The 27,897-nt window shown below is 43.0% G+C and overlaps 1 protein-coding gene across 1 annotated transcript; it reads right to left on the bottom strand.

Moving 5' to 3' along the window:
• Positions 1-28: 28 nt before the first annotated feature.
• LOC129633058 (UDP-glucuronosyltransferase 3A1) lies at positions 29-27,897 on the bottom strand. Its single transcript, XM_055554838.1, has 7 exons — positions 27,523-27,897; positions 25,322-25,423; positions 16,742-16,856; positions 12,085-12,616; positions 9,179-9,410; positions 7,543-7,762; positions 29-5,068 (listed from the first exon to the last, which is right to left on the bottom strand). The coding sequence occupies exons 1-7, from the start codon at positions 27,614-27,616 to the stop codon at positions 4,792-4,794; spliced, it is 1,572 nt and encodes a 523-aa protein (XP_055410813.1). The 5' UTR covers positions 27,617-27,897; the 3' UTR covers positions 29-4,791.

Raw genomic sequence — 27,897 nt, 5'->3', positions numbered from 1 at the left:
TTGTAAATCATTTATACTTCAGAATTCATATATAACAGTGCATGATTTATTTAATACGGAAAATTTAGGTATGTCATAAAAGTATAAAATATACATAGATACTATAGGGTGAATGAAACTTAATATAAAATTAATATGTTGTTTCCTATTTTATAACTTTGCTCTCAAAGAATTATATTACCACACAGTATGTTACTAACTGGAAGAACTGCGTATCATCACAGGTAGGTTTCCAAAAAAAATGCAACATTTCCAATACTGTGTTACCTAGTTCTAAAGATTAGTCATGCAAACACTGAGAAACTATTCACATAAATAACAGGAGCACTGAGTTTTGTTATGAACTGTCTTGAAAATGATGTCCCTCCATTCTTTGAATGACTTCAGAATAATGTGCTACATAAATATGCCATTCTCACAGCAATCTATTATCAAAAGTTACTGTCTTTAAAGGTCTGTCAGCTGAAAAAAAAAATCGCAGTTCATCTTTGGATTTTGTTAAAACAAAGAATTACAAATCATCTGAGTTACAAGAACTTTCTGGCTCAGTCACCTCTACTTTTCCACCCCCAGGCAATGCACCATGGGAAGAATGCGAGTGGGTGAAAGGTGTCCATTTCTTCTGTAAAATAAAAGTCAGGAAATTGCAAAAAGTGTGGCAAGAAAGAGGATCTGTAAACTAAACACAACACCTTGTTAGGAAGACCAGTATTAGAAAACTAGAGTACACAAAGGTGGAAATTTATCACCTTCAACTCTGTGTCATGTAGCCCTTGGGCAGTTTTCACGTATGCATGATGCTGAAGATAGCCTAGTTTGAAGGCTACTGGCTTAGGCTGTTCTACTGAGGCTTTCTGCTGCTGCTGCTAAGTCGCTTCACTCGTGTCCGACTCTGTGAGACCTCACAGACAGCAGCCCACCAGGCTCCCCCATCCCTGGGATTCTCCAGGCAAGAACAATGGTGTGGGTTGCCATTTCCTTCTCCAATGCATGAAAGTGAAAAGTGAAAGTGAAGTCGCTCAGTCGTGTCCGACTCTTCGCGACCCCATGGACTGCAGCCTACCAGGCTCCTCCACCCATGGGATTTTCCAGGCAAGAGTACTGGAGTGGGGTGCCAGTGCCTTCTCTGGAGGCTTTCTGCTACTGCTTGCTAATTGGTTTCCTAGTAACAGTAACTCTCATCTGAGATGATGCCAAGTTCATCAATGGTCACTAAAGGAATATGGAACTGCAGGCTTTAGCTTAGTAACATTCCATGAGATAGAATAAACTATGACAAGGGGAAGGAGTGAGGGCACTCTTTTCTGTTCTATTTTTTAGGCTTACTCATCTGTAAAATCAATTAGAGGACAGATGAAGCTCAGCTCTCAATAACACAAATGAGAAAGCAAGAGTTGTCACCCAGTGTCATCATTCTCAATGGTCTTATCTATAGTCAGGGATCACAGGCTTTGTTTGTGGAACCTTCCTTTCTTTGTGTAACACAAAAAGATATCTCAAAATTCATCTTGAATTTTTAAATCAGAAAAAAATAAATACAACCCAGGGGGACTGAATCACCAGTGCAACTATTAATTGATATCACTTATTGTTATCTTGAGATGAAATTTGAAGAAATTAGTTTAAAATTCACTCTGGCAGATGTGTGTGTCTCTAAATTTGGAACTTTCATTTAAGAACTTATTAAAAAGAAATAATTAACTAATTTAAAGCCTGGCATGGAGAAAGGAGCCTTCCTGGATCTTAAAAAAAAAAAAAAAGAAACCCACAAAATTTCCCAAGGGAATTCCTTAGCTAATCCCAGTGCCTTCTGTATGCTGCTGCTGCTGCTGCTAAGTCGCTTAAGTCATGTCCGACTCTGTGCGACCCCATAGACAGCAGCCCACAAGGCTCCCCCATCCCTGGGATTCTCCAGGCAAACACTGGAGTGGGTTGCCATTTCCTTCTCCAATGCATGAAAGTGAAAAGTGAAAATGAAGTCACTCAGTCATGCCCGACTCTTTTTGACCCCATGGACTGTAGCCTACCAGGCTCCTCCGTCCATGGGATTTTCCAGGCAAGAATACTGGAGTGGGTTGCCATTGCCTTCTCCGCCTTCTGTATGCATGAGCATGAAATTGCCCTGGGTGGGAGGGGTATACCAGCCAGGACCACGCTGTGGTAGGGCAGATTATTCTTGGCAAAGATATGCTTACAAGAGGGGGCCAGTGGGAGCTAAAACCAGCCCATCCACTCTCCAAGCCATGTACCCTGGCTGGAGGAGGCATTCCTGATGAGGTGGCAACAAGTTTTATTGCTATTGTCTTAATTTACACAATGACTCTCCTCTCCCTCTGTGGTTGCCCCCATGGTTCCTGTTTCTTTCAGCTGAATGGATTAGACACAGGTGTCCCATTAAATGGCAGGAAGGAAGATGAAAGAACTTGGAACGAATAACACATGTCACACTGGTAAAAGATTGCTGTTCTTATTTTGACTGTTTCACTCAGAAAGGCAGTTAAGGCTGTCCCTGAGGTCACTGAGTCACCAGGTCACAGGTGAAACATACATTCAATCCAGCCCTTCCCTGCCTACCCTCCACATGTGACGAGGACCTAGTTTCCTGCATTATCCACTGTCGTTTTTTTTCCTTTCTAACACCTATTCGCCACCCCTCACCCCCCAATTACTTGCAGTAGTAGTGTACCCAGCACTGCAGTCAGAGCTGGAGAATATTTATGTAGCTAGGAATGGTCACATGACTCAGGTCTCTCAATGAGATTTAACTGGAATTCTTTGGGAAACCTCTTTAAAGACGCTAACTCAGCTAGCATGAACCTGCTTTATTCCCTTTCCTTGAGTTTCCCTTTTCTTGCCTAAAATTCCATGTGCTGACTGGATCCAAAATGACTACCTGGAAAATCAGGGTGACCTTAAGGATGAAGCCACTCATTAAGGAAGGCAGATCAATCAGACAAGAAATCTGGACTATTGATGACGTCATGGCACTACCACGCCAGCTCTGGACGGCCTGCCTACCTACGCTACACTTTTTTTTTTTTTCAGCCATGCTACCAGCTTGTGGGATCTTAATTCCCTTAGGGACTGAATTCTCACCCTCTGCAGTGAAAGCTCAGAGTCCTAACCACTGGACCACCAGGAATTCCACTATACTTTCTTTTACAAGAGAAAAACAAGAAAGAAAAGAAAACCCTAAGCAGTTCCAGTCACTCTCTCTTTTTTTTTTTTTCCTGGTTTCCATTACTATCAAGATCACCGGGAAAAATACCAACAACCTGAGATGTGCAGATGATGCTACTCTAAAGACGGAAAGTGAAGATGAATTCAAAAGCTTCTTGATGAGGGTGAAAGAGAAGAGTGAAAAAGCTGGCTTAAAACTCAACATTCAAAAAAGTAGGATCATGGACTCTGGTCCCATCATTTCATGGCAAATAGAATGGAGAAAAGTGGAAACTTGCAGATTTTATTTTGGGGGGCTCCAATATCACTGCAGACAGTGACAGCAGCCATGAAATTAAAAGACACTTGCTCCTTGGAAGGAAAGTTATGACCAACCTAGATAGCATACTAAAAAGCAGAGATATCACTTTGCCAACAAAGGTCTGCATAGTCATGGTTTTTCCAGTAGTCATGTACAGATGTGAGAGTTGGACTATAAAAAAGGCTGAGCACCAAAGAATTGATGCTTTTGAATTGTGGTGCTTGAGAAGGCTCTTGAGAATCCCTTGCACAGGAAAGAAATCAAACCAGTCAATCCTAAAGGAAATCAATCCTAAATATTAATTGGAAAGATATTCATTGGTGCTGAAGCTGAAGCTCCAATTCTTTGACCACCTGGTGCGAAGAGCTGACTCTTCAGAAAAGACCCTGATGCTGGGAAGGCTTAGGGGCAAGAGGAGAAGGCGCAACAGATGATGGGATGGTTGGATGGCATCACTGACTTGATGGACATGAGTTTGAGCAAACTCCAGGAGTTGGTGATGGACAGGGAAGCCTGACGTGCTGCAGTCCATGGAATCACAAAGAGTCAGACATGACTGAGCACCTGAACTGAACTGAATGCAGTTTCCAACAGTATGTCAGGTATAGAAAGCCTCAGCTATGTAGAGGCTCTTCTTAGTTTATAAAGAAATTATCTTCTTTCTCATGACTTCGTTTTTTAAATAGGAAAGTTGAGAAGATAGCTCACAGCTATGAAAAGCAGAGACCAGGGACACTTCAGCCCATGACTAACCTGCACTCTCCACTGCAAAGGAGTGATCCACAGAAACCAAGACAGAGACCATGCACACAGGCAAGGGTGTGTCTGGCCCTAAATGCTCTTGCCCAGGATAGGCTTCCTGAGCTTCCACAAGAGTTTTCAGGACAAGCAAACAGAAAGCAAAAGAAACAACAAAGCACCTGCCTTAGGGGTTATTCCATGACAAGTGGTGGAGGAGGCATGAGGGAAGGAGGCTGAGAAGGTGCAAGGGAATGGAGACCGAAATGCTCCAGGCTCAGTGCCAGGAAGAAGGGCGTGATACAGAAGGCAGTTTCTAGGCTTCAGATCTGATGGTCACGTATCCAAATTACGTAGGGACAGAATCACAGAACAGCCCTTGCTGACTGGCAGTCAAGGCTACAAGGGCTCAGTAAAGAATTGCAGTCATGAAAAGAAGCCAGTGAGCAGGAATTTGTAGCAAAATAGCAAGTGGGTAGGATGTGGGGAACCAGGGTTGACAAAACTGGCTGGAGATGCCAAGAAATGCTGAGTCTGCCCAAACACTCCACCTTCCTAGGCTCCATTCGGCCTCAGGCCTTCTTCAGCTTCCTGGCCCCACACAGCCACCTGGCCACCAGGCCCAGCAGCTTCCCACAGAGCCACGCGGTGCCCAGGGTGACCACCAGCAGGAACAAGAAGACATCCAGTAGGTACTGCTCATACCATGGCTGCTGGAAGGCATGGGGCTTGAGGTGGGCTGCACCCCCTGTCTGGAGGATGTGGTCGATCCAGCCCACCAGCCGCTGGGCAGGGGTCAGGGGCTGCGAGCGTCTGATGATGCTGGCGGCCTCTGCAGCAGATTTGTACCTGTCAACAGAGACAGAGGGGAGGTGTTAACTCAAGTGGTCTCAGAATTCTTAGAGACCTTGTATCACACACACATGCACACACACAATTTCTACCATAGGCACAAAAGACTTCCTTTCAAGGAAAAGTTGTTGACCTGGCCTTACCATTGTCTAGTTGGGTCTCTTTTAAAAGTTCAAACTGATATATGCATGCAAAGATCCATGCTTGGTGCTGGAAGTGCTACTACAAAAAAGTGACTACATCTATAAGGACTAGTCTCTCCCACAAGGAGGTTCATGATATATACTACAGAAACCATTATATTTATTGAGTGTCTACTTTGTGCTGGTGTCTGGGCTAGATAATACATATGACTCTGAGGACCACAGTCCAGGAAGACACCTACATTTCCCTGCTCCTTTCAAAGCATCATGTTGACCAGCACTGGCTTCATAGGCTGTAAGCCTGCCTATTTCGAGAGGGCTTCACCCTTAAATCAGCCTTATTGTTTAGTCACTAAGTCAGGTCTGACTCTTTGTGACCCCATGGATTGCTGCCTACCAGGCTCCTCTGTCCATGGGATTTCCTGCAAGAATACCGGAGTGGGTTGCCACTACCTTCTCCAGGGGATTTTTTCCAACCCAGGGATCTAACCTGGGTCTGCCACATTGCAGGCAGATTCTTTACCACTGAACCACCTGCTGCTGCTGCTACTGTTAAGTCGCTTCAGTCGTGTCTGACTCTGTGTGACCCGATAGACAGCAGCCCACCAGGCTCCCCTGTCCCTGGGATTCTCCAGGCAAGAACACTGGAGTGGGTTGCCATTTCCTTCTCCAATGCATGAAAGGGAAAAGTGAAAGTGAAGTCGCTCAGTCATGTCCAACTCTTAGCGACCCCATGGACTGCAGCCTACCAGGGTCCTCCGCCCATGGGATTTTCCAGGCAAGAGTACTGGAGTGAGTTGCCATTGCCTTCTCCACTGAGCCACCTAGGAAACCCTTTTAAATCAGGCACACTTGATTTAATTATCTGCTGACACCTTCTTAAAATCCTTACACATTATGACAAGGGGCTCCACATTTCCATTTCACATAAGGGCACATGAATTCTGTGGCCAGCCCTGATGTCCAATGTCTGTGGACCATCCCAGCCCAGACGACTGCTTCATAGGGCCAATGGATCATGCACATTTGGGTCTAAGTCTTTGAAAATATAATGAAACTTACAAATCCATTCATCAGGAAATGAACACTTTAAACACATGAGATACCAAACATATATAAAGTTTCTGGGTTATCTGATCCCCAGAGTTTAACAACTTTGCTGGTGTTGGCATCACATGTGATGTGGTTATTATTCGGTCATCTAACAAAACTACTTACAGGTCTCCTATGTGCCATAATGTTGTACAGTAATGCAAAGTCTTGAGATATGCTTCAAGTGTGTGTCCCTGAAGCTGTAAGTTTTTCAGTCTTTCTTCATTATATATATATTTTTCTCTTCACACATGAGATTATTGCACTGGTTGGAAAGTTTCTTAAGAGATGAATGGATCCCTTCGTATTGATTCACTTAACAGAAATCCATTCAGACTTACTTTGTGGCAGACCCTGAGCTGGACCCTAAGGACATAGCAAGAGACTCATGCTGTTATGCTAGAAGAGTTTACTCTCTACCTTCTTGTGTGGGGTGCATGCATGCATGGAAAGTCACTTCAGGCGTGTCTGACTCTTTGCGACCCATGGACTGTAGCCCAGCAGGCTACTCTGTCCATGGAATTCTCCAGGCAAGAATACTTGAGTGGGTTGCCATGCTCTCCTCCAGAGGATCTTCTCGACCTAGGGATCAAACCCACATCTCTTATATCTCCTGCATTGGCAGGTGGGTTCTTTTCCACTATCGCCACCTGGGAAGCCCTTCATGTAGGGACAGACAATAAATTAAAACATAAAGAAATGAGGTGATCACAGATTCTGAGATACATCAAGAAAAAAATAATGTGTTACGATTGGGGTGGAAAAGAGAGGAAGCTTTGAGACTATCAGAGAAAGGTCTCTCTGAGCAGTTGACATTGGGATGAGACCTCAATGTCATGAAGGAGCCAGTCTTGTGAAGAGAAGGGAAGGAGTGTTCTAGGGAGCAGCACAAGCAAGGGGCCTGAGGTGGGGAACAGTGTAGGATACCCGGAATAGAAAAGCAACATTCTGCCTCAGTTGGAATTCTACTACAAGCACCTCCACAATAGAAGACTTCTCAAAGACAGACTGTGTCAATTGTTCCAGTTCCTCACAGCTAGAAGGTAGAAAACCAACATCTAACCTAAATTGCCTTAGTCTTCTTCTCAGAGGAAATAAGTCAGCTATTAGCATCATACACATTTGATTTCATGTCCTGGAAGTTTCAGCTTTTACTGCAAAAAGATCCACATGGTGCCCATCGTGGTTTATGTCTTCGCTCATCATAAGCAACCACAAGCCCAGAGAACTGCACACCTCTTGTCCTCTATGACTTGCTTCATCTTCAGAGCCAATGTCTCAGCCTTGATCTGCTTTAGTTGGATAGAGACACCGAACTTTTTGGCTTTAACTCGGAGCAGGTTTTCATGTTGGTCTCCAAAGAGGGGAATCCCCACCATGGGCACACCATGTTGGATGGCCTCCATGATACTATTCATCCCACCATGGCTGACAAAGAGGCGGATGCGAGGGTGCCCTGTTGTAAATAAGAAAGAAAGCAGGACATCTCAGGATGAAAGTTTTCAGGACAACAAGGAAAGCAGAAAAGGCAGAAGAAGATACCAATGGGAACTCAAGGAGTGTTGGAGCCATTGTAAAGATGATTTTGCTTGCTACACGTTCAAGGATTTCAAACCTTGCCTTTGTAGAGACTCCCTAACTCAGTTATAACTGGGGGAAGACTCAGAACCCAGGGAATTCTATAGAGATTAGTGCTAGTGCTAATCAAGGCAATTATCCCATCTATCCATCCATCCATCCAACATTCCATCTATTCTTCTCTCTATCCCCTCAAGTCTCTTCTTCTCTCATCTGTTTTCTCTTTATGTTTCCCTATGTCTATCTTTGTCTTGCTTCTTTTCCTTGAGAAAACCTCTCTCACCCACCAAATAATAGCCCTCTCCTATAAATTCCTGGCACATTCATTGACATCACAAGTCATATAACACTCATAAAACTTATACAGTATGTGTTGTACTCTTTAAATATATAAGAACCTCCTTGAGATAAGAGACTGGACTCTGCCCATCAGTATTTGCAGTTCTAGCCTTTGCATCCCATCCTTATGTAGCAATAACTAAACTGATTATTGATAATGAAGAGTTCATCTCAGCCTGTGCTGGTCTACTGGGATGCGCATCAGAGCTTCCTCATTTCTTCTTCAAAATGAGAATCATGTCCCACACCCAAGATATAAAGAAATACATTTGCAGACATAGAAATAATAATATGTTTTTTTTAATCTACAGATTACTTTATTATGATCTTGGTTATAAACCTCTGATCCAGTCAGTGGCTATGGCAGTGAGTGGTCTCTAAGAAGCAGTGCTAGCCATAGAGATACCCTCTTGGGGGTGAGGAAATTCTCTGGTATCAGAAACTCAATGTGTCAAGTAACTGGCTAGGAGGTTGCTCAGCTTGGGACTCAGGTATATTGGCATCAATGTTGTGAATCTATAAATTGCTTACACCTTAGTAGCTAAGGAAGATATATCTGTGTGTGTGTGTGAATGTGTAAGGGAACATAAGCGAACAGGTGCTCTTGAAGCCACTGAAGACAGTGGCAGTGTATCTCCTGGTATGTGTTCTCAGAGTTCACAGATTGTTTAGGATTATTTTGTGGTGATCTTGTTCAAGACCAAAAGCAGTAGGTGAACGTGACTTCAGTGGTTTCAGACATGAGGTCTGAGATAGAAAAGAATGAAGGGCAGATAGCTGTTTTGGCATCTGAGCTCATTATAGCCTGATTCCCCAAAGGCTCCAACTCGCTGCTCCATTCCTGTCATCTAAAGACTTACCTTGTGCTGATGAAATAATCCAGCTAGAGATCAGAAGCCCAATGATCCCCAAGACATGTAAATGAGAAGAAAAAAGCAAACCTGGCAGTCCTTACCCAGAAGGTCATTCTGAGGAAGCCAGTGCACAATTTTCACATTTGGGGCCAATTTGATGTCTTTGGGCCAACGAGAAGGATTATACTTCCATATCACCCCTTGAGGGAGATGAGCAAAGGCAGCATTCATCTCTTTGAGAACCTCCTGGGACCGAATGAAACTCACCATGGACCCCAGGCTTACAAGGACAAAACCAGAGTCTCCAAATTTGGTGATGAAATTCTCAAATTCCTAGAGAGAAATAAAGAAGGAAAGAGAAGAAAAATGTTCACAAAAGACTAGATGGTCATGAAACGAAGTCGGTTATTCACTGAACACACTCTCCTGTCCTTCTTGGAGTTCATTGTCCTGAGACAGCTCAGCACTCTCAGTTGTGCCCACTGTGTTGGTGGGAACATCTTTCATTTTTGAAACCTTGACCCTACTGTCAAGGCAATCATAGACACTCTACTCATTGTAGGTCCATGAAGATATGGCCGCTTGGGTGTTTTCCAAAGCCAGACCAGAAGTGGAATGTAAGGAAGAACCTCATAGGGAGTCAGGGTCCAGCAGAGGGAGGTGGGCTATCTGGAGAGTAGATGGAGAAGCTGAGAAGAAATGGAGGCAGAATGGGGAGGTGACTGCCCCCCATACCTCATCCACCATGTACTGTGTGTTCCTCTGATATCCCATGATGTTCTTAGTCACTGACCTTTGCAGTTTATCTCCTATCTCAGTGATTCACCCACATGACTGCACATTATATTCACATGAGAAGATTTTTTTAAAGTAGCAATGCCACATCAAGTCTCAGACCTCAGCAGTTCTTTTCTTCAAATCCCCAAGGCAGTTCTGAAAAACTGTTCTGATCTAATGCTGTAATCTTGGTTTTAACACGTTTTGTCGATTCTTCCAAATATTTCTTTGGACCCTGACTCTCTCTGGATTTCTTGTGGCTCCCCCAACCCCAGATCCTAGTTGTTATTGTTCAGTCTCTCAGTTGTGCCCGACTCTTTTCAACCCCATGGACTGCAGCACACCAGGCTTCCCTGTCCTTCACCATCTCCCAGAGTTTGCTCAAACACATGTCCATTGACTTGGTGATGCCATCCAACCACCTCATCCATCTCATCCAGCTCCTAGACCTTCACCCTATTGGGCTGATTTCATTTAGCATAACCTTGACTGATCTATTGCTTCAGAGGACCACTTTGACAACAGTTTTGTCATTCTGTTATAATTAAAAAGCAATGTAAAATCATTATATAAAAACTGGAAAATGCAAAGGAGAAAAATTTTTGAAAAAGTTACTGTTATCTCACAATCCTTCTTCCCATCATACTCCTGCTTAACAATTCCCTCCTGTGGTCTTGTGGCCAGGGCTGACCTACCCTCCCAGTGAAACTTCCTGCAGTCTGGCCTGGGCATCTTTGTGCAACTGCATCTTCCTCTTTCTGGTCCAGCTGGAGTCATCCAGGGAACCCAGAGACATCTCGCTTTATCTTCCCACTTTGGGCCTCCTATTCTGTCTACCTGGGAACATCTTCCCTCCCAGCTTCATTCCTAAAAACTTCTTCCACCGACTCAAAGCCTACATAGCCCAAGGATCATTCCCCAACTCTTCCTGCTTTCCTGATGCAAGTTCAGTAGGGGATGGATAGATAGCTTCATTCCTGAAAGCCCCAGGCCAAATCAGGACTCTTTCTGGCTTTAAAATGAATGAGAGTGGGACAGCCACTTACACCTTAAAGATGGAGGTCATGGGACTTCCCTGGTGGTCCAGCAGCTAAGAATCCGCCTTGCAATGCAGAGGACATGGGTTCAATTCCTGGTCAGGGAACTAAGATTCCACATGCCGCAGAGCAACTAACCCACACTCTGCAACTACTGATCCCGAGTGCTTTGGAGCCTGTGTGCCACAACTAGAGAGCTGTGTGCCACAAAGAAAGATCCCACATGATGCAGTGAAGATCCTGCATGCTGCAACTAAGACCCAACTCAGCAAATAAATAAACAAATATTCAAATTAAAAAAAAATTAAAATGGAGGTCATCATACATCTTTCTAGGTGGCAAGAGATTATACAAGATAAATTCCATAAAGTTGCAAGCCTGTGCTGTTAGATGACAAGCAACGCATTCATCTTAAAGTGTTGGTCACTCAGTCATGCCCGACTCTTTGTGACCCCATGGAATGTAGCCTGACAGGCTCTTCTGTCCATGGAATTTTCAGGCAAGAATACTGGAGCGGGTTACCATTTCCTTCTCCAGAGATTGAACCCGGGTCTCCTGCATTGCAAGCAAATTCTTTACCGTCTGGTCTTAACTCCCCTCCATTTTGAAAACTTGTACCCCAGTGGTTCTGAGTTGATGCAATCAGACTGATTGGGCAGCGTTTATAACTTACACTTCCCAGGCTTGACCCCACATCAATCAAATCAGGATGTGTAGGCAGAGTTAGGGACCAGGGCGCTACTGTCTCAGGATGCTGGTGATAAAGCCTGCATTCTCACCATCAGTCCCACACACCGCCTCCGTAGTCGCGCTGTTTTGTGTTTCCCTGTGAGTAACTCATCCCCTTCATGATTCTTGCATGTGACAGATGCTCACTACATGCTTACAGAAAATTTGAGCATAGAAAATTAAAATGGAAACTTTAAGTTACTAAAAGTCTTTTTCTACCAGTGCCAGGACTAAGGTGAGGCAAGAGAAGACCTTGGATTTAGTATTTAAGGAGGTCAATCTCAGGGTTGTATAAGTCTTAAATCTGTACTTTCATGATACTGAAAGTGAGTCTTTCCTTTCAAAGGGTCCCCTGGAGCCTCACTTGCCTCACCTTATGCACTCCCAGGATCCCAGTGATAGGGTGGCTACCAGCTCTGCACTGAGGACTTCTGTATGAATCCTCACCCACAGCATTTACTTACTTGTGGTACTGGTTTAACAGGTTTGGACATTAAACCTCCAATACACACAGTGTTGGGAAGCAGGGGCCGAGCAAAATCAAAGGCAAAGTCGGAGTTAACAAACCACAGCTCTGCTTTTGTTAGAAGATGAGACAAAACTGGCCTAGAGTCGTCCGGGAAATGCTCCTTGATGGTGTCATCATATGCAGACTGGATTTCCCACTGCTTCTTGAAGAACTCAAAGAACATCAGGAAATTCTTTACTCGGCCCCAGAAGTCCATCTGGTCAGTTAACAAGGAATAGAACACTGGCACATAAGACAGAGGACTTGGTAGTCCAAAGTCCACGGTGCCCAGTGCGGAAGGGAGAACGGCCACAAATGGCTTCCCAAGCTTCTCAGCAACCAAGAAAGGACAGTAGTCAAACATTTCCACTATCACCAGGTCGAAGTTCTCATTCTTTAAAGAATTCATGACATCCTTTCTCCTTAGCAAATGACTGCAGTGATGCCCTAGTAGTTCCATAATATTTAAAAAGTGTTCAAATTTGCATCTGCAAGAAAAATAAATAAATGATAAATATTTGTTGAAAGTGTTTATATCACAATACATAAAAGAACCTTGGTCCATCAACAGATGAATGGATAAAGAAGACATGGTATACATATACAGTGGAATATTACTCAGCTATAAAAAAAGAATGAAATAATGTCATTTGCAGCTACACGTATGAAACTTGAGATTATCCCACTAAATGAAGTAAGTCAGAGAGAGAAAGACAAATACCATATGACATCATTTTATATGTAATCTTAGAAAATAATGCAAATGAGCCTATTTATAAACTAGAAATAGACTCACAGACATAGAAAACAAACATGGCTACCAAAAGGGGAAGGGATAAATTGGGAATTTGGGATTAACATATACACACTCACTTGCTCACTAAGTCGCTTCAGTCATATCCGACTCTGTGCAACCCTATGGACTAGACTGTAGCTCCTCCGTCCATGGGATTCTCCAGACAAGAATACTGGAGTGGGTTGCCATTTCCTTCTCCCATATGCACACTACTATATATAAAATAGATAACCAACAAAGATCTACTGTAGAGCACAGGGAACTATATTCAATATCTTGTAATAACTTATAATGGAAAATAATCTGAAAAAGAATACGCATGTGTGTGTGTGTGTGTGTGTGTGTGTGTGTGTGTGTGTGCTAGCGTGCTAAGTCATTTCAGTCATGTCTGAATCTTTGTGACCCTACGACTGTAGCTGGCTAGGCTCCCCTGTTCATGGGATTCTCCAGGCAAGAATATTGGAGTGGGTTGCCATGCCCTCCCACAGGGGAGCTTTCCCAACCCAGGGACTGAACCCAAGTCTCCTGCAACTCCTGCATTACAGGCAGATTCTTTACCACTGAGCCACTGGGGAAACCTGTAAATGTGTGTAGGGCTCAGATGGTAAAACGTCTCAGATGGAAAATCCCAAGGACAGAGGAGCCTGGTAGGCTACAGTACATGGGGTCGCAAAGAGTAGGACACGACTGAGCGACTTCACTTACTTACTTACTTATACATATATATACAGATATATATGTGTGTATATATATGAACTGAATCACTTTGCTGTGCACCTGAAACACTGTAAATGAACTATATTTCAATTTTTAAAAAAGGATCTTGGGAATTCCCTGGTGGTCCAGTGGTTAAAGATCTACCTTCCAGTGCAGGAGACTTGGGTTTGACCCCTGGTCAGGGAACTAAGAGCTCACATGCTGTGGAGCAACTAAGCCTTCATGCCACAGCTACAGAAAAGCCCTCACACCACAGCAAAGACCCAATGCAGCAAAAATTTAAAAAGTTGAATTAAAAAATCTTGGGCTACAAAGAAAATATTCCAGGTAAGTAAGCCCACACGCAGCAGCAGCCATCCCACTCTACCACCGTCCATATACATTCCCTCAGTCAGTCCAGGCAGATGTTCTGCTCTTGAGAGTGTTCCCTTCCGTCCCCTACTCCCTTTCCTCACTGCTACAAATCCCTAGCACTCTCCATGACACTTCTCAGACAGTAATTCCTGAAGTCCTTGGGCATAGATGAATTATGTTAATGGAAAAGGAATTCCCATCATTGGGACTTCTGCTCTGGGAGGCTTCTTTGACCACAGCAGGGCTCTCAGGTCTCTTTCTACTTGATGAATTCTGTGACACTGTCCTTAATCTTTACTTACATACTGAACCTTTATGAGTGGTTTCTTTGTTTACTCAGCAAAACTGTGGGAATCACTTGATGACACAATCCCATAAATATTGACAATACAGACTATTTTTTAAAATCACTGTGTATTCACATATGACAGATTTCCTCATCCAAGAGGTTATCAGATCATACTAGAACTCAAAATCTCAGTTAAAAATGGAAATTCGATCTTTCTATGTCCACAGTAAACAAAGGGGAAAAGTCTGGTTTTGAAACACATGATTAGCCTTTCCAGTTTACTGCAGGCTAAGGGAGCCAGAGAAGAAAAGCTTACTGACATGTAATTAAGACATCACCTATGGGGTTATCCTAGGAAGCTATCTTCTTGCCATGCTTTCCCACCACTGCCTAAACAGATTATGATTCTGTTTCCTCTTTGTACAATACAAAGGGAAGTAGGATATCCATCTACACTGAGATACCAGAGGTAACAAGTGCAAGGCCTTGAGACATCAGAAGCTTCCTGACTGCATGGACGACCAAGAGAATTGGTACCTTTGCATAGTTATAACTGTCTGCCACTGCACCACTCTGCCTCAGATAGAGATTTCCCAGAGACAAAGAAGTCATTAGCATATGCAGATCTCCGTCTGATCTTTAGGGTTAACTTCAAATCACAACAATGGAAGTGATTGGCTCACATCATCTTCTACTGTGTATTTTTTAAGATATAACAAAGGAGTGGTTACCAAAACTTTTGGATAACTTTAGTAATGTTATAAAAATTCCTAGAATGTAATTCATTAGTCATAATTAAAATTAAACTAACAAATAGGAAAAATATCAAGAATGCCTGGTTACTTATATCTGTCCTCAAAATATTAAAGTAGGGAGGAATAGATGAAGCATATACTTAAAATATATAACTAACACCACAAGATGATATAAACTAAGTATCAGTTGAGTAGATTAGATCAGACCTATACCAGAGGGCTTCCCTGGTGGCTCAGACAGTAAAGAATCTGCCTGCAATGCGGGAGACCCAGGTTCTATCCCTGGGTCAGGAAAATCCCCTGGAGAAGGAGATGGCAACCCACTCCAGTATTCCTGCCTGGAAAATCCCATGGATAGAGGAACTTGGCAGGCTGCAGTGCATGGGGTCACAAAGAGCAGACACTACTGACCGATTAACGCACATACCCGAGGGGCCGTGGTCATCCAGTCTGAGTGAGGAAAAGAGGTTTTATGGAAATAGTCAGATTTGAGCAGTACCTTGATTAGTAAATAGATTTTCAAGAATAAACTAGGGGAAGAGTCCTCTGTAATTAACCAAGATAGGCATGGATTTCTGTCTTTCCCCTTTTATATTAAGAGTAAGGAGTTATGTGTTTCTTTTCATGTCAGATGAAGCAAAAGGAGTCAGCTTCACATCTTATTTTGCACAAGGTTGACTGCTTTTTAAAAGGACTTTACATGGCCAGATGCTAACTTCTACAAAAGCACTGTTTAAAAGACTTCTCTGTTAATAAAAACATATGAGGAGAAAATGAAAAAATAAATAAAAATGTGTCTTTAATGTCCCTACCAACAGTGAGAGGTTGAGATATATATACTTCTATGTTGGGGAAATTATAGACAAAGATTGTAAGTGAAGTATTGTAAGGAAATCCCAGAAGAAACTATCTACCTCCCACTTGCTACAGGAATGTGTGTGTGTGTGTGTGTGTGTGTGTAATACCTTCATGCTTATAGCAGAAGAAAGGACAGAGCAAGGAAAAGTCTTGAGTGGCTGGAATGGGTGATGTACTGTGAAACACCTATTTACCCGAATATCAGTATCATTCATCCATATCTCCATCCCTCTGTCCATCCATCCAACCATCCTTTATCGCATCCTCACTCTAAGCATCTATCCATTCACTTATATTACCAAAATTGTGACTCTTTAAAAAGCAGGGACATTACTTTGCCAACAAAGGTCCATCTAATGAAAGCTATGGTTTTTCCAGTAATCATGTATGGATGTGAGAGTTGGACTATAAAGAAAGATGAGGACTGAAGAATTGATGCTTTTGAACTGTGGTGATGGAGAAGACTCTTGAGAGTCCCTTGGACTGCAAGGAGATCCAACCAGTCCATCCTAAAGGAAATCAGTCCTGAATATTCATTGGAAGGACAAATGTTGAAGCTGAAACTCCAATACTTTGGCCACCTGATGCGAACAGCTGACTCACTTGAGAAGACCCTGATGCCAGGAATGATTGAAGGTGGGGGGAGAAGGGGATAACAGAGGATGAGATGGTTGGATGGCATCACTGACTTGATGGACATGAGTTTGAGCACGCTCCAGGAGTTGGTGATGGACAGGGAAGCCTGGCATACTGCAGTCCATGTGGTCACAAAGAGTGAGACACAACTGAGCAACTGAACTCAACTGAACTGTGACTCTTTAGTTTGAATAATTAAAAAAATTACCTGCCCACAAAAGTTTTCTCCATAAAGGAATGAAAAGACCTCTTAAATTCTTCATTACAGTCTTCAGGCAGGAACCAGTTAAAGACTTTGTATGATTTCTCCTCCTCTTTAAAACCTACAAAAACATCAATGGGTTAAACACACTAAATCTGTCACACAACATGTATTAACATTAGCATGATGATACTAACATTTGATTGTATCTTTGAATTATTTTTATGACATTCGGTTGGTTTCTCATTCAATCTTGTATACTGAAAGTATTTCTTGAGGACCTTGCAACAATTCAGGAATGCTCTTTAATTTAAAGTTATGGAAACTTCCATTTAAAGCTTTAAGTAAATGTATCGCTGTCTGTCTCATTTTACTGCTGAGAAAACAAAGTTAATTAGTTTAAGATCATGTGTCAAGGTTGGTTCCAGAGTCTCTGCTCATTCTGTTTTAGAAAAATTCAACTTCATGATTTAAAGTGATATATCCAAATAGTTTTGTAATTCAGTAGTCTTCTGTACTTCTACTTACTAACTTGGATTCTCCCCCAATTACCCAGGTGTAATCAAAAGTCTGAGTTCATTTCTGATGTTTGATGCTGATGGGCTTCCGTCCCTATCTCCGTTTCCAGGGCAAGCTGGTTAGAAAGGTGCATGCTCCCTCTTGTGGCCCTAAGTGGAAGTTTCAAACCATGCAATTCAGGTAAATGAGGGGTAATCCTCACCACATACCACCACCCCACCCCCACTCACAATAAAAACTCAAGCAAATCATCCCTCCGTACACTGGATGGCCATTTTTCAGGTACTTGGGAACCTGTCCCATTCTTTCAAAAAGGCCTTATTATTTGAGTAATAAATCTTTCATACTCTCTTAATGCTTGCATGCCTACATCAGTTATGACATCTAACTAAATTGTAAGGTAACAGATAATGCACAGTCCCACACATTACAGCTTCCATACTCAGTAAAATGACTGACTTTATCCAAGGATCTACTGGAAAATACTTAGCAGTCATAGATTTGGCTAACATGTTCTGCTCAGTGCCTCTTTAAGCAGGCCCTCGCCTATAGTTTGCCTCCTTGTGGCTCAGCTGGTAAAGAATCCGCCTGCAAGGCGGGAGACCTGAGTTCAGTCCCTGAGTTGGGAAGATTCCCTGGAGAAGGGAAAGGCTACCCACTCCAGTATTCTGGCCTAGGGAATTCCATGGACTGTATAGTCCATGGGGTCGCAAAGAGTCAGACAGGACTAAGTGACTTTCACTTTCACTCACTTTCACTGGAAAAGGCATAATATAGCTCTGACTGGTTGTCAATGGATACTTCAACAGCTCTACCACTGGCCACAATCTTTGCTGGCAAAATATTAACCACATCCAACTTCCCCTAGGATCATAGTTATTACCTTACATTGAGGATATCCTTCTCCAAGGTGATTTGTTCCACACACTCATTCAAGACAGAAACATTCTCAAAGCAGCTCACACGAAGGGATGTGCCATCGTCCCCATACAAAGCTCAAGACCCCGTGAAAGTGAAAGTGTTTAGTCACTCAGTTGTGTCCTACTCTTTGTAACTCCATGGACTATAGCCCACCAGACTCCTCTGTCCATGGAATTCTCCAGGCAGGAATACTGGACTGGGTTGCCATTCCCTTCTCCAGGGGATCTTCCTGACCTGGGGATTGAACCCAGGACTCCTGCATTACAGGCAGACTCTTTACTGTCTGTGCCACCAGGGACACCCCCAACGCCACCCCATACCTAAGTTAAATTTCTCAGAAGGATTTGGTTGGTCTAAAACTTTTCTATCACTCACATGGTAAAGAAACAACTAATGATACCACAATATTTCAATGGCTCCAACATCTTTTAGTCCTTTTTACATTCTGTAGACAATATATTTCTAATTTATATGTTTTACTTAAGTTCATGTGTGCTTAAAATCAGCCCACTTCGGATAGAGGCCCAAATAAGAAAAGCTCTAGGACTTCCTGATGGTCCAGGGGCTAAGAATCCACCTGCCAATGCAGGGGACACAGGTTTGGTCCCTGGTCCAGGAAGATTCCATGTGCCCCAGGGCAACTCAGCTGGTGTTCCACAACTACTGAAGCCTGTGTGCCCTACAGCCAGTGCTCAGCAACAACAGAAGCCACCACAATGAAAAGCCTGCACACGGCAATGAAGAACAGCTCCAGCTTGCTACAACTAGAGAAAGCCCATGTGTGGCTCTAGAATCCATCCAAATTATAATACAATGGCCACTGCAATTAGTGGCCCTCAAAGTTGGCTTTAGCAAACTACTCTCCTGCCTTTAGGAGGGATCTAACCTCCTATGATGACTATAATAGCTTCCTAGGGCTGCTGTAAAATTCACTGCAAACCTAGAGGCAAAAAACAACATTATCTTATAGTTTAGAAATCCAAAATGGGCCTTATTGGAGTAAAAGCAAGACATGGGCAGACTTGCATTCTTTCTGGAGACTTAAGTGGACAATCTTTTTCTTGCCTCTTCCAGCTTTCAGTGGCTGCCTGCATTCCCTGGCTCATAGCCTCCTTCCAATTGGCAATTATATCACTCTGACTTTTCCTTCCTCTATCACATTCTTTCTGTTACTCTCTTGTTAATTTCTTTCATTTAGAAGCACTCTAGTAATTACACTGACCCCACCTGGATAGTCTAGGATAATCTCCCCATCTCAAGACCCTTATGTTAATCATATCTGCAAAGTCCCTTTACCACGTAAGGTAGCATATTCACTGGTTCCAAGAATTAGAACAGGGATACCTTTAGGGGGACACAGTCTGCCTATTATATCCTGTTCTCTGCACCTCAAAACTCAAGTATCTTGCACAGACAAAATGTATTCACCCCATCCCAGCATTCCAAAAAGTCTTAAACTGTTACATCATCAATCCATAGTTCAAAATCTCATCTAAATATCATTAGCTCAAATGTCCCAAATTATAGCATCCAAATAATTTAATAAGTATGGGTGAGAATCAAGGTATGATCCATCCAGAGGTAGAATTTATATCTGTGGACCTATGAAATTAGGGAACAGGTTTTCTGCTTCCAAGAAACAGTAACAGGACAGATATAAGACATGGGTTACTGATCTTTATTAATCTAGGTGCAACAATTTGGAAGGGAAACATCAGTCACTGGTCATAAGAAATTTTGACATCCAAGTGGGCAAATAGTATTAGATTTCAAGAACTGGAAACAATTTTCTGTGATCTGAAACTCAGCCTTGTGAGACTGAAGTTCTAACTTCTAATTCTTCACCCTCAGAATTCTCCTTTGTTCTCCATAAAATATCATGAGTTTGCAGCTGAATAGTTTATCAGCTTGTTTCTTCCTCTGTGGGAGTTCAAAGGCTTCATTTCCTCTCATCCTTTCCCTGTCTCTTTCATCCCATACTAGCCATGTTTCTTATGGTATAAAAATCTCAAGTACCTTGTGGATCTCCTGGTTATGTCATGGGAGTTACCTCCATTAGACAAGAGGCTGCTCCACAGATCTTTAAAAATATCCTCATCTCCACTTTTGGCTTCTGCCAAAATGTGTCTGAGGGCTTCTTTGATGGCTTGGACGGTAAAGAATCTGCCTGCAATGTAGGAGACCTGGGTTCAATCCCTGGGTTGGGAAGATCTCCTGGAGGAGGGCATGGCAACTCACTTCAGTATTCTTGCCTGGAGAAGCCCCAAGGACAGAGGAGCCTGGTGGGCTACAATCCATGGGGTCGCAAAGAGCTGGACATGACTGAGCGACTAAGCACAGCACACAACATGTCTGAAGGGATCCATGAGTCACACGCCTCATCTTCAAGAAGCTCTCTGTGAGGATTTCGGAGATCAAGATGGTGGAATAGGAGGACGCTGAGCTTACCTCCCATGATGAACACATCAAAGATACATCTACCGGTGGAGCAAGTTTCACTCAAAGCAAACAGAAGACTGGCAGAAAGACATCTACAACCACGGCTGTAAGGGAAGACCACATGGAGCCACGTAGGAAGGAAGGAGAAGCAATCGAGTCAAGACCCACTCCTCCAAACAGGGGACACAGAAGAGGAGTGGGATATCACAGTCTTGGAAATCCTCCATGGCGGTGAAGGGCTCCAGTCACATATTGGGCAACCCAAGCCTGGAGTCCAAAGCAGGAAGATGAATCCCATTAGCTGGTTTTAAAACCAGTGGAAATTATCAAAGCCTGTAAGAGATCAAGATTCCTGAAAAGTGAGCATACACACTTACTTACTCCCAGGAACAAAGCAGAGGAAGCAGATGAGCATAAAACGTGACAATGCTTGGGGACCTGGCTGGTTTCCTGAAACCACCCCAGTCTGCACCCTGGCCCACACTAGGTACCTGTTCCAAACCATCTTGCTCCAGTGCCGTCCCCACTAGAATGAAGGCTGCTGTCGTCAAGAAGTACGACAAGCGGAACTTCAAGCAGAACTTAGCGAGAACAAAGCCTCCTCAGACACAGCCCTGCATCTGAACAGAGCAAAGCAGCCATTGCTGGCGTGCAGGGAGGCAGTCCTCATTAGTAGATTTTTTTAAATCTGCATTTCCACCAACAGTCTGTCAAGGCAATCTAGGCTTTCTCTTTCATACTCCTCAATATTCTTTAGCCTCCATCAGTAACCCAATTGTGATTGCACACACTGATTGCAGCACATGAATCCACACATGTGAGTATCAGGGATCTTTGCTTCTTTAGTGCCACTGATGTTATTTTTTTCACTAAAGTTTTTAATAAATAAGAAAGATGGTTGCTGCTAAGTCACTTCAGTCGTGTCCGACCCTGTGCAACCCCATAGACGGCAGCCCACCAGGCTCCCCCGTCCCTGGGATTCTCCAGGCAAGAACACTGGAGTGGGTTGCCATTTCCTTCTCCAATGCATGAAAGTGAAAAGTGAAAGTGAAGTCGCTCAGTCGTGTCCGACTCTTAGCAACCCCATGGACTGCAGCCCACCAGGCTCCTCAGTCCATGGGATTTTCCAGGCAAGAGTACTGGAGCGGGGTGCCATTGCCTTCTCCGAGAAAGATGGTTAAGTATGTTCAAATTAGGAGTTAGTAAGTGGTTCATATATTTCAATGCACTAAGGTGAGCACCAGGTCAGAAATAATAACATAATCATGTATTTTCCTGATTTGCAGATACCTAGCCTAGCTCTACTAATGCAGTGAAGAATGAAAATGCTGTTTCAAAGCCTCAGGAATGCCCATGATTAGGGAATATTGAAATAAATCCTGGACATTTAAACCTGAAACCTAAGAATAAAACTGAATGGATCCATAAACTCCCTAAATTGTTTGTAGACTTTAATGCACATATGTTTATTAAAGGGGTAGAATGTGATTTCAGTAGTTTCCCAAAGTTTGTGCAAAACTTATTTTTAATCTAAAATTTTGATTTAAATTAAATTAAAAAGAAATAAAGTTAACAATGGAAAGGTCTTCTGCTTTTGTGATTACATGGAAGGGCATTTACACTAACTTTAGTGAGGTTCTGTCTTAGGTGTCCCCTTCAACATCTCACCTAGACTCTATAAATAGCTTTTACCGCTCTCTCTGTTTTGATTTTAGATCTCATACAAGTCATTCTCCATAAAGGAGTCAGGTAAATTTTCTAAAAATACATGTCTTAACTCTGTAGCTCCCAAGTGTTTCACAAGTTTGAAGATCAAGGTCAAAAATATAAAATAAAATACATTTTGATTTAAATTAATTTAAATTTTTAATTAAGTTAAATTATAATTTTTTCAATTAAGTATTAATACACTACACCTATTTCATCAGATCTGCTGTCAAAAAAAGGTGCAAAAGGATATATATATAAAAGATGTTCACTGAAAAATATAGAACTTAATCTAGAAAGTGATTAAAGTGGATTTAGATAGGGACTCAGATATTTGTACATCAAAGTTCATGACAGCATTATTCACATGTCCAAAAGGTGAAAACAATAGACATATCCATCAACAGATGAATAGACAAACAAAATATGGTATAGACATTCCGTGGAATGTTATTCAATCTTAAAAAAGAAGAAATACTGATACATACTCCAACATGAACGAACCTAAAAGATATTATGCTATGTGAAATATACAAGATACAAAAGGACAGTATTGTGTGATTTCACCTATATCGGGTATCTAGAATAGTCAAATTATTAGAGAAGTGAAGTAGAAATGTTTACCAGGGGCTGGGGAAATGGGTAATGAACAGTTATTTTTAATTGGTACAGAGTTCTAGTTTGTGATGATAAACAAATTTATGGAGGTGGATGGCAGAGACAGTTGCACAACCAGGAATGTACTGATGCCACTAAATCTCACTAATGTCACTAAACTCTACACAAAAACAGTTACAGTGGTCAATTTCATGTTCTGTATACTTACCACAATTAAAAAAAGAAATGTCAACAGAAAAAGAATTATTTTAATACAGTTTGAACAACTGCAAGGCCTGAAGTCACCTTCTAAGTTTTATTATTTCTCATGATTTTGTTCTTTAGTGATTCCACTTAGTACTGGATTTTCTGTTTTTAAATCAAGTCTGAGCAATACTTTCGATTGAGCAATCCAGAGTTTAAAGTCCTCAATCCACCCAACACTGTTATTAACCTGTCATGTAACTGTGAGAGAACCATTGAAGTTCTCAGGGTTGCTATTCCCTTTTCTGTCAACAGAGAGGAGTTGCTAAAATATAGGAGCTCATTAGAGCTAAATTCTTTGGATTTAGGCCTCTTCTGTGTCAACATGCACAAATTCATGGGCAGTCACTGATTCTCAAGAAAACAAGATCACCTTAACGGTAGAGTCTGATCTTAGCTGCATAAATAAGGAACCCCTTGAGAAAGCTTCCTTAAATTTGAGATAAGTCATCTATGCTATAGAAAAAGAAAAGTGATCATTACCTATTAGAAATCTTATATGTCGGTAACACATCTGTTCAACAGGTTTTCAAGCCAAGTTATAAAGTGGTATCAAAAAGTCTGCAAACAATAAATGCCGCAGAGGGTGTGGAGAAAAGGGAACCCTCTTACACTGTTGGTGGGAATGCAAACTAGTACAGCCACTATGGAGAACAGTGTGGAGATTCCTTAAAAAACTGGAAATAGAACTGCCATATGACCCAGCAATCCCACTGCTGGGTATACACACTGAGGAAACCAGAATTGAAAGAGACATGTGTACCCCAATGTTCATTGCAGCACTGCTTACAATAGCCAGGACATGGAAGCAACCTAGATGTCCATCAGCAGACGAATGGATAAGAAAGCTGTGGTACATACACACAATGGAGTATTACTCAGCCATTAAAAAGAATACATTTGAATCAGTTCTAATGAGGTGGATGAAACTGAAGCCTATTATACAGAGCAAAGTAAGTCAGAAAGGAAAATACCAATACAATATATTAACACATATATATGGAATTTAGAAAGATGGTTATGATGACACTATATGCGAGACAGCGAAAGAGACACAGATGTAAAGAACAGTCTTTCAGACTCTGTGGGAGAAGGCAAGGGTGGGATGATCTGAGAGAATAGCATTGAAACGTGTATATTATCATATGTGAAATAGATCATCAGTCCAGGTTCAATGCATGATACAGGGTGCTCAATGCTGGTGCACTGGGATGACCCTGAGGGATGGGATGGAGAGGGAGGTGGGAGTGGGGTTCAGGATGGGGAACACATGTACACCCATGGCTGATTCATGTGAATGTATGGCAAAAACCACCACAATATTGTAAAGTAATTAGCCTCCAATTTAAAAAAAAAAAAGTAGTATTTACCAACATGGTTTGTGGGAATCTGTGGAGGGTTTGCTTGAGATGCAGAAGTGAGGTAAGGGAGGACAGGGCTTCCCAGGTGGTGCTAGTGGTAAAGAACCTGCTTTCCAATGCAGGAGATAAGAGATGCGGGTTCAATCCCTGGATCGGAAAGATCCCGTAGAGTAGGAAATGGCAACCCATTCCAGTATTCTTACCTGGAGGATCCCATAAACAGAGGAGCCTGACAGGCTACAGTCCATGGGGTCACAAAGAATCAGACACAACTGAAGTGACTTAACACAAGGGAAGAGAACATAAGACCACAGAACATGGAGTTTCATGCTCATGCTAAGTTGCTTCAGTCGTGTCTTGACTCTTTGCGACCCCATGGACTGTAGCCCGCCAGGCTCCTCTGACCACGGACTTTTCCAGGCAAGAATATTGGAGTGGTTTGCCATTTCCTACTCCAGGGCATCGTCCCAACCCAGGAATCAAACCCATATCTCTTATATCTCCTGCATTGTCGGGCGGGTTGTTTACCACTGAGCCATCTGGGAAGCCCATACAGAATTCTGGTGAACAGAGCCAAGAAGCTTTCCTATAGCTTACATAGACACACACACACACACACACACACACACACACACTTTTCCTTCTTTTAATCCAATTAAATTTAAAGAAACTACCTGTAAAGCCCTTCTATGCAAAAAGCATTAGTTTCTTTCCAGGAATATAGGAAATCAAGGATTAGTGGGGAAAAATTTTTTTAATAATTAATGGGTAAAGGTACCTGGTAGCAATAAATTTCCCTTTTGGAGAAGCATGGTGACATTATGACCATGATCTTGAAGAATCTGAGAGATCTGATTCATCAGTAGAAAATGGCTTCCACCTAGGAACAAAGCGCAAGTTCATTCTTATAATGATGAGAGTCGAGATTCTACAATTGATGGGCTGATAAATCCAGGAGAGGAGAGATAGGGAAGCAGAGAGGTGATTGGGAGTGGAGGAAATGAGTACCATCAGCCATTTCTCCATCTCATTCTGAGTATGTCCAACTCGCCCCCAACCCCTTTCCCCCCCACCCCACCCCCGCCCCCCAGAGCCTGCTGGCCCAGCTCCTAGACAAGTGGCAAACCTCCATCAGAGATCTCCTCCTGTGACTCTGGTTTCCACGTCAGTGTGATAAGGTCCTAAGGAGTTCCTGATCTTAAGGTACACACTGCCTTTTAGCCTCAGTGCTTAGGTCCTAAGGAGTTCCTGATCTTAAGGTACACACTGCCTTTTAGCCAGGGGCGTAGGAAGACACCATATCCTGAAAAAATAACTGAACTGGTAGAAATTTTGGCATAGTGCCATGCATGTGAGTGTGAAGAGTTCCTAATGGACAATCCATCAGAGCTATTTCTTGGATTCTTCTCTTTGGAAATGTATGCTGGAGTAGGAGCGAGAACTATGGGAGCTTGAATGTGAGTCCAGGAAGCAACCACTGCAGCAGAGGGATGTGCAGCCATCACATCCCTCTGTGTCAAAGTGCTTGAGATTCGAATATAATTAGCAGGAAGTTTCTCAGTGGAGGCCTAAATGTTTCACACCCATCAGGACTTGGGGCTGGACTTGTGGGATAACTGTGGGCTGGCCTGCAGAATCTTATATGCATGAGAGACTGGAACACTATCCATCCAAGGACAGTCTTGGTATCCTAAGGAAAGAGACGCTTAATCCCTGGGAGAGGTTTGAGCTCCATCACACTAAGTTCTTCTCTTAGAACCTGCACCAACACAGGGACCCTGCTTGAATCTAAGGGGTTCAGCAGTAGAGAAAGCCAATCAGAAGAGGAGTTAGTGGCAAATGGCAAATGTTTGGAGACTAAGGTTAGAAGGACATGGTGCTAGAGAAATAGTGTGTACCTATTTCTCAATTTTTTTTAAACACAAACTTGTACAGTCTGACATAACAGGAAATAATAAGTACAAATCTCCCACACCTCTTGCCCACGTGTTAATCCCTAGACCTGGGAGAAAGGGCAAGATGAAGGGCAACCACACACGCGTCCATTCATGGAGGGTCCTGGGGAGCCCCAGTGCGTTCTGGGCTTCCAGCCCCTCACAAACCACACCAGCTCCCTCCCAGAGTCCGAGGCTAGAGAAGAGTGTACTCTTAGTGGGGTGAGAAAGCTGTCTTGAATTATCATTACAAACAACCAATAAGAAAAAAGACTTCAAATAGAGACAAAGAGTGATTTTTAAAACTCCCCACTGAAAAATGAGTGACAGTGGAAGCTTGAAGAAGATGGTCCGGGGATAGGAACTCCTGAGTAAATATCTGGTATGTTCCATTAGGGGCTTCTGTTTGCTCTTGCAATAGATGCCTCACTTTCCTGACCCTTAATTTCCTGCTCAGGAAAACCTAGTGGGAACTCAATTAGATAATTTAAAGTTTTTTCCAGCTCAAAGATTCTCAGCGAAATAAGAAAGCCCACTGTGGGTTAAAATGAAGTCTTAGGGAACCCCCATCTGTGATTACCCCTGTATCCTGATATATTCCTCTCGGTAAAACACTCCACTCTTCTAATTATCGTTGTAATATCTTCCCTGCTCCACCCTGGCTCTCATGCAGCCTCAGAAAATTCTTAATATTACTGCTGCCCTCAGGGGCCCCTTTCCTTCCCCTCTACACACCCCCCCCACACACACACACGCCCATCTCCCTGCAAACCACTAGTTAGCCACAGTCCTTACTGTGTGCCCTCCAGATGTTTAGTGAGAGCCTCTGAATATCCAGCTCACGCCCTGGAGGAGGCAGCCCAGGGCCTCCTGCACTGGGCTGGATCTCAAACTTCTAGTCCCAGCCTCACACCTGACCCACATAGATGGCTCCTACCTCTTCATCAGCTAGCCAGGGTAAAAAACCTGCCTTGGACTGGAAAAACATGCGACTCCCTCACCAAGGGCTGTTTGCCTGTCTCTGGATCTTCAGTCGAGCACTTACCCACCAGGGACACAGTCAGGATTTTGGCAGCCTCTGAGAACAGGAGCCCAGGCAGTAGAAATCCAAACAGAAGCAGTGCCTGCTGCCCTGCCATCCTGGCTCCTGTAGAGGCTACAGAGCCAAGCCCTGTGCCCTCGCACACAGACCCGGAAGTACACGCAGGCAGGGAAGGAAAGGCGCTGGCTGGGAGCTTGGTGAGAGATGAGGTATCCCTTTTTCTTCCTTTCTGTTGGTCACCTCTTGCTCTCTGGCCCCTCCTCCCTCTGTGAGTAAACCACTAGCCTGTCCTCACCCTCCCTAACCTTGGCCAGCAGAAGGAGGGGTTAGTGAGCTAACCCAGTGCTGTCCACATCATCTCCACCCTCCCTGCCAGGA

This window comes from Bubalus kerabau, chromosome 18, assembly GCF_029407905.1.
Source record: "Bubalus kerabau isolate K-KA32 ecotype Philippines breed swamp buffalo chromosome 18, PCC_UOA_SB_1v2, whole genome shotgun sequence".
NCBI lineage: Eukaryota > Metazoa > Chordata > Mammalia > Artiodactyla > Bovidae > Bubalus > Bubalus kerabau.
The sequence above is the reverse complement of the archived record's forward strand: the minus strand, read 5'-3'. Positions and strand labels throughout refer to the sequence as shown.

Bases quoted from the DNA above. Each gene is read 5' to 3' on its own strand.
- LOC129633058 (XM_055554838.1), bottom strand. From the start codon at position 27,616: ATGGCAGGGCAGCAGGCACTGCTTCTGTTTGGATTTCTACTGCCTGGG. The intron at 25,424-27,522 runs GTAAGTGCTCGA...CTTTGTTCCTAG, and splicing joins CCTGACTGTGTCCCTGGTGG to GTGGAAGCCATTTTCTACTG. The intron at 9,411-12,084 runs GTAAGTAAATGC...ATTTCTCTCTAG, and splicing joins CTGTTAAACCAGTACCACAA to GAATTTGAGAATTTCATCAC.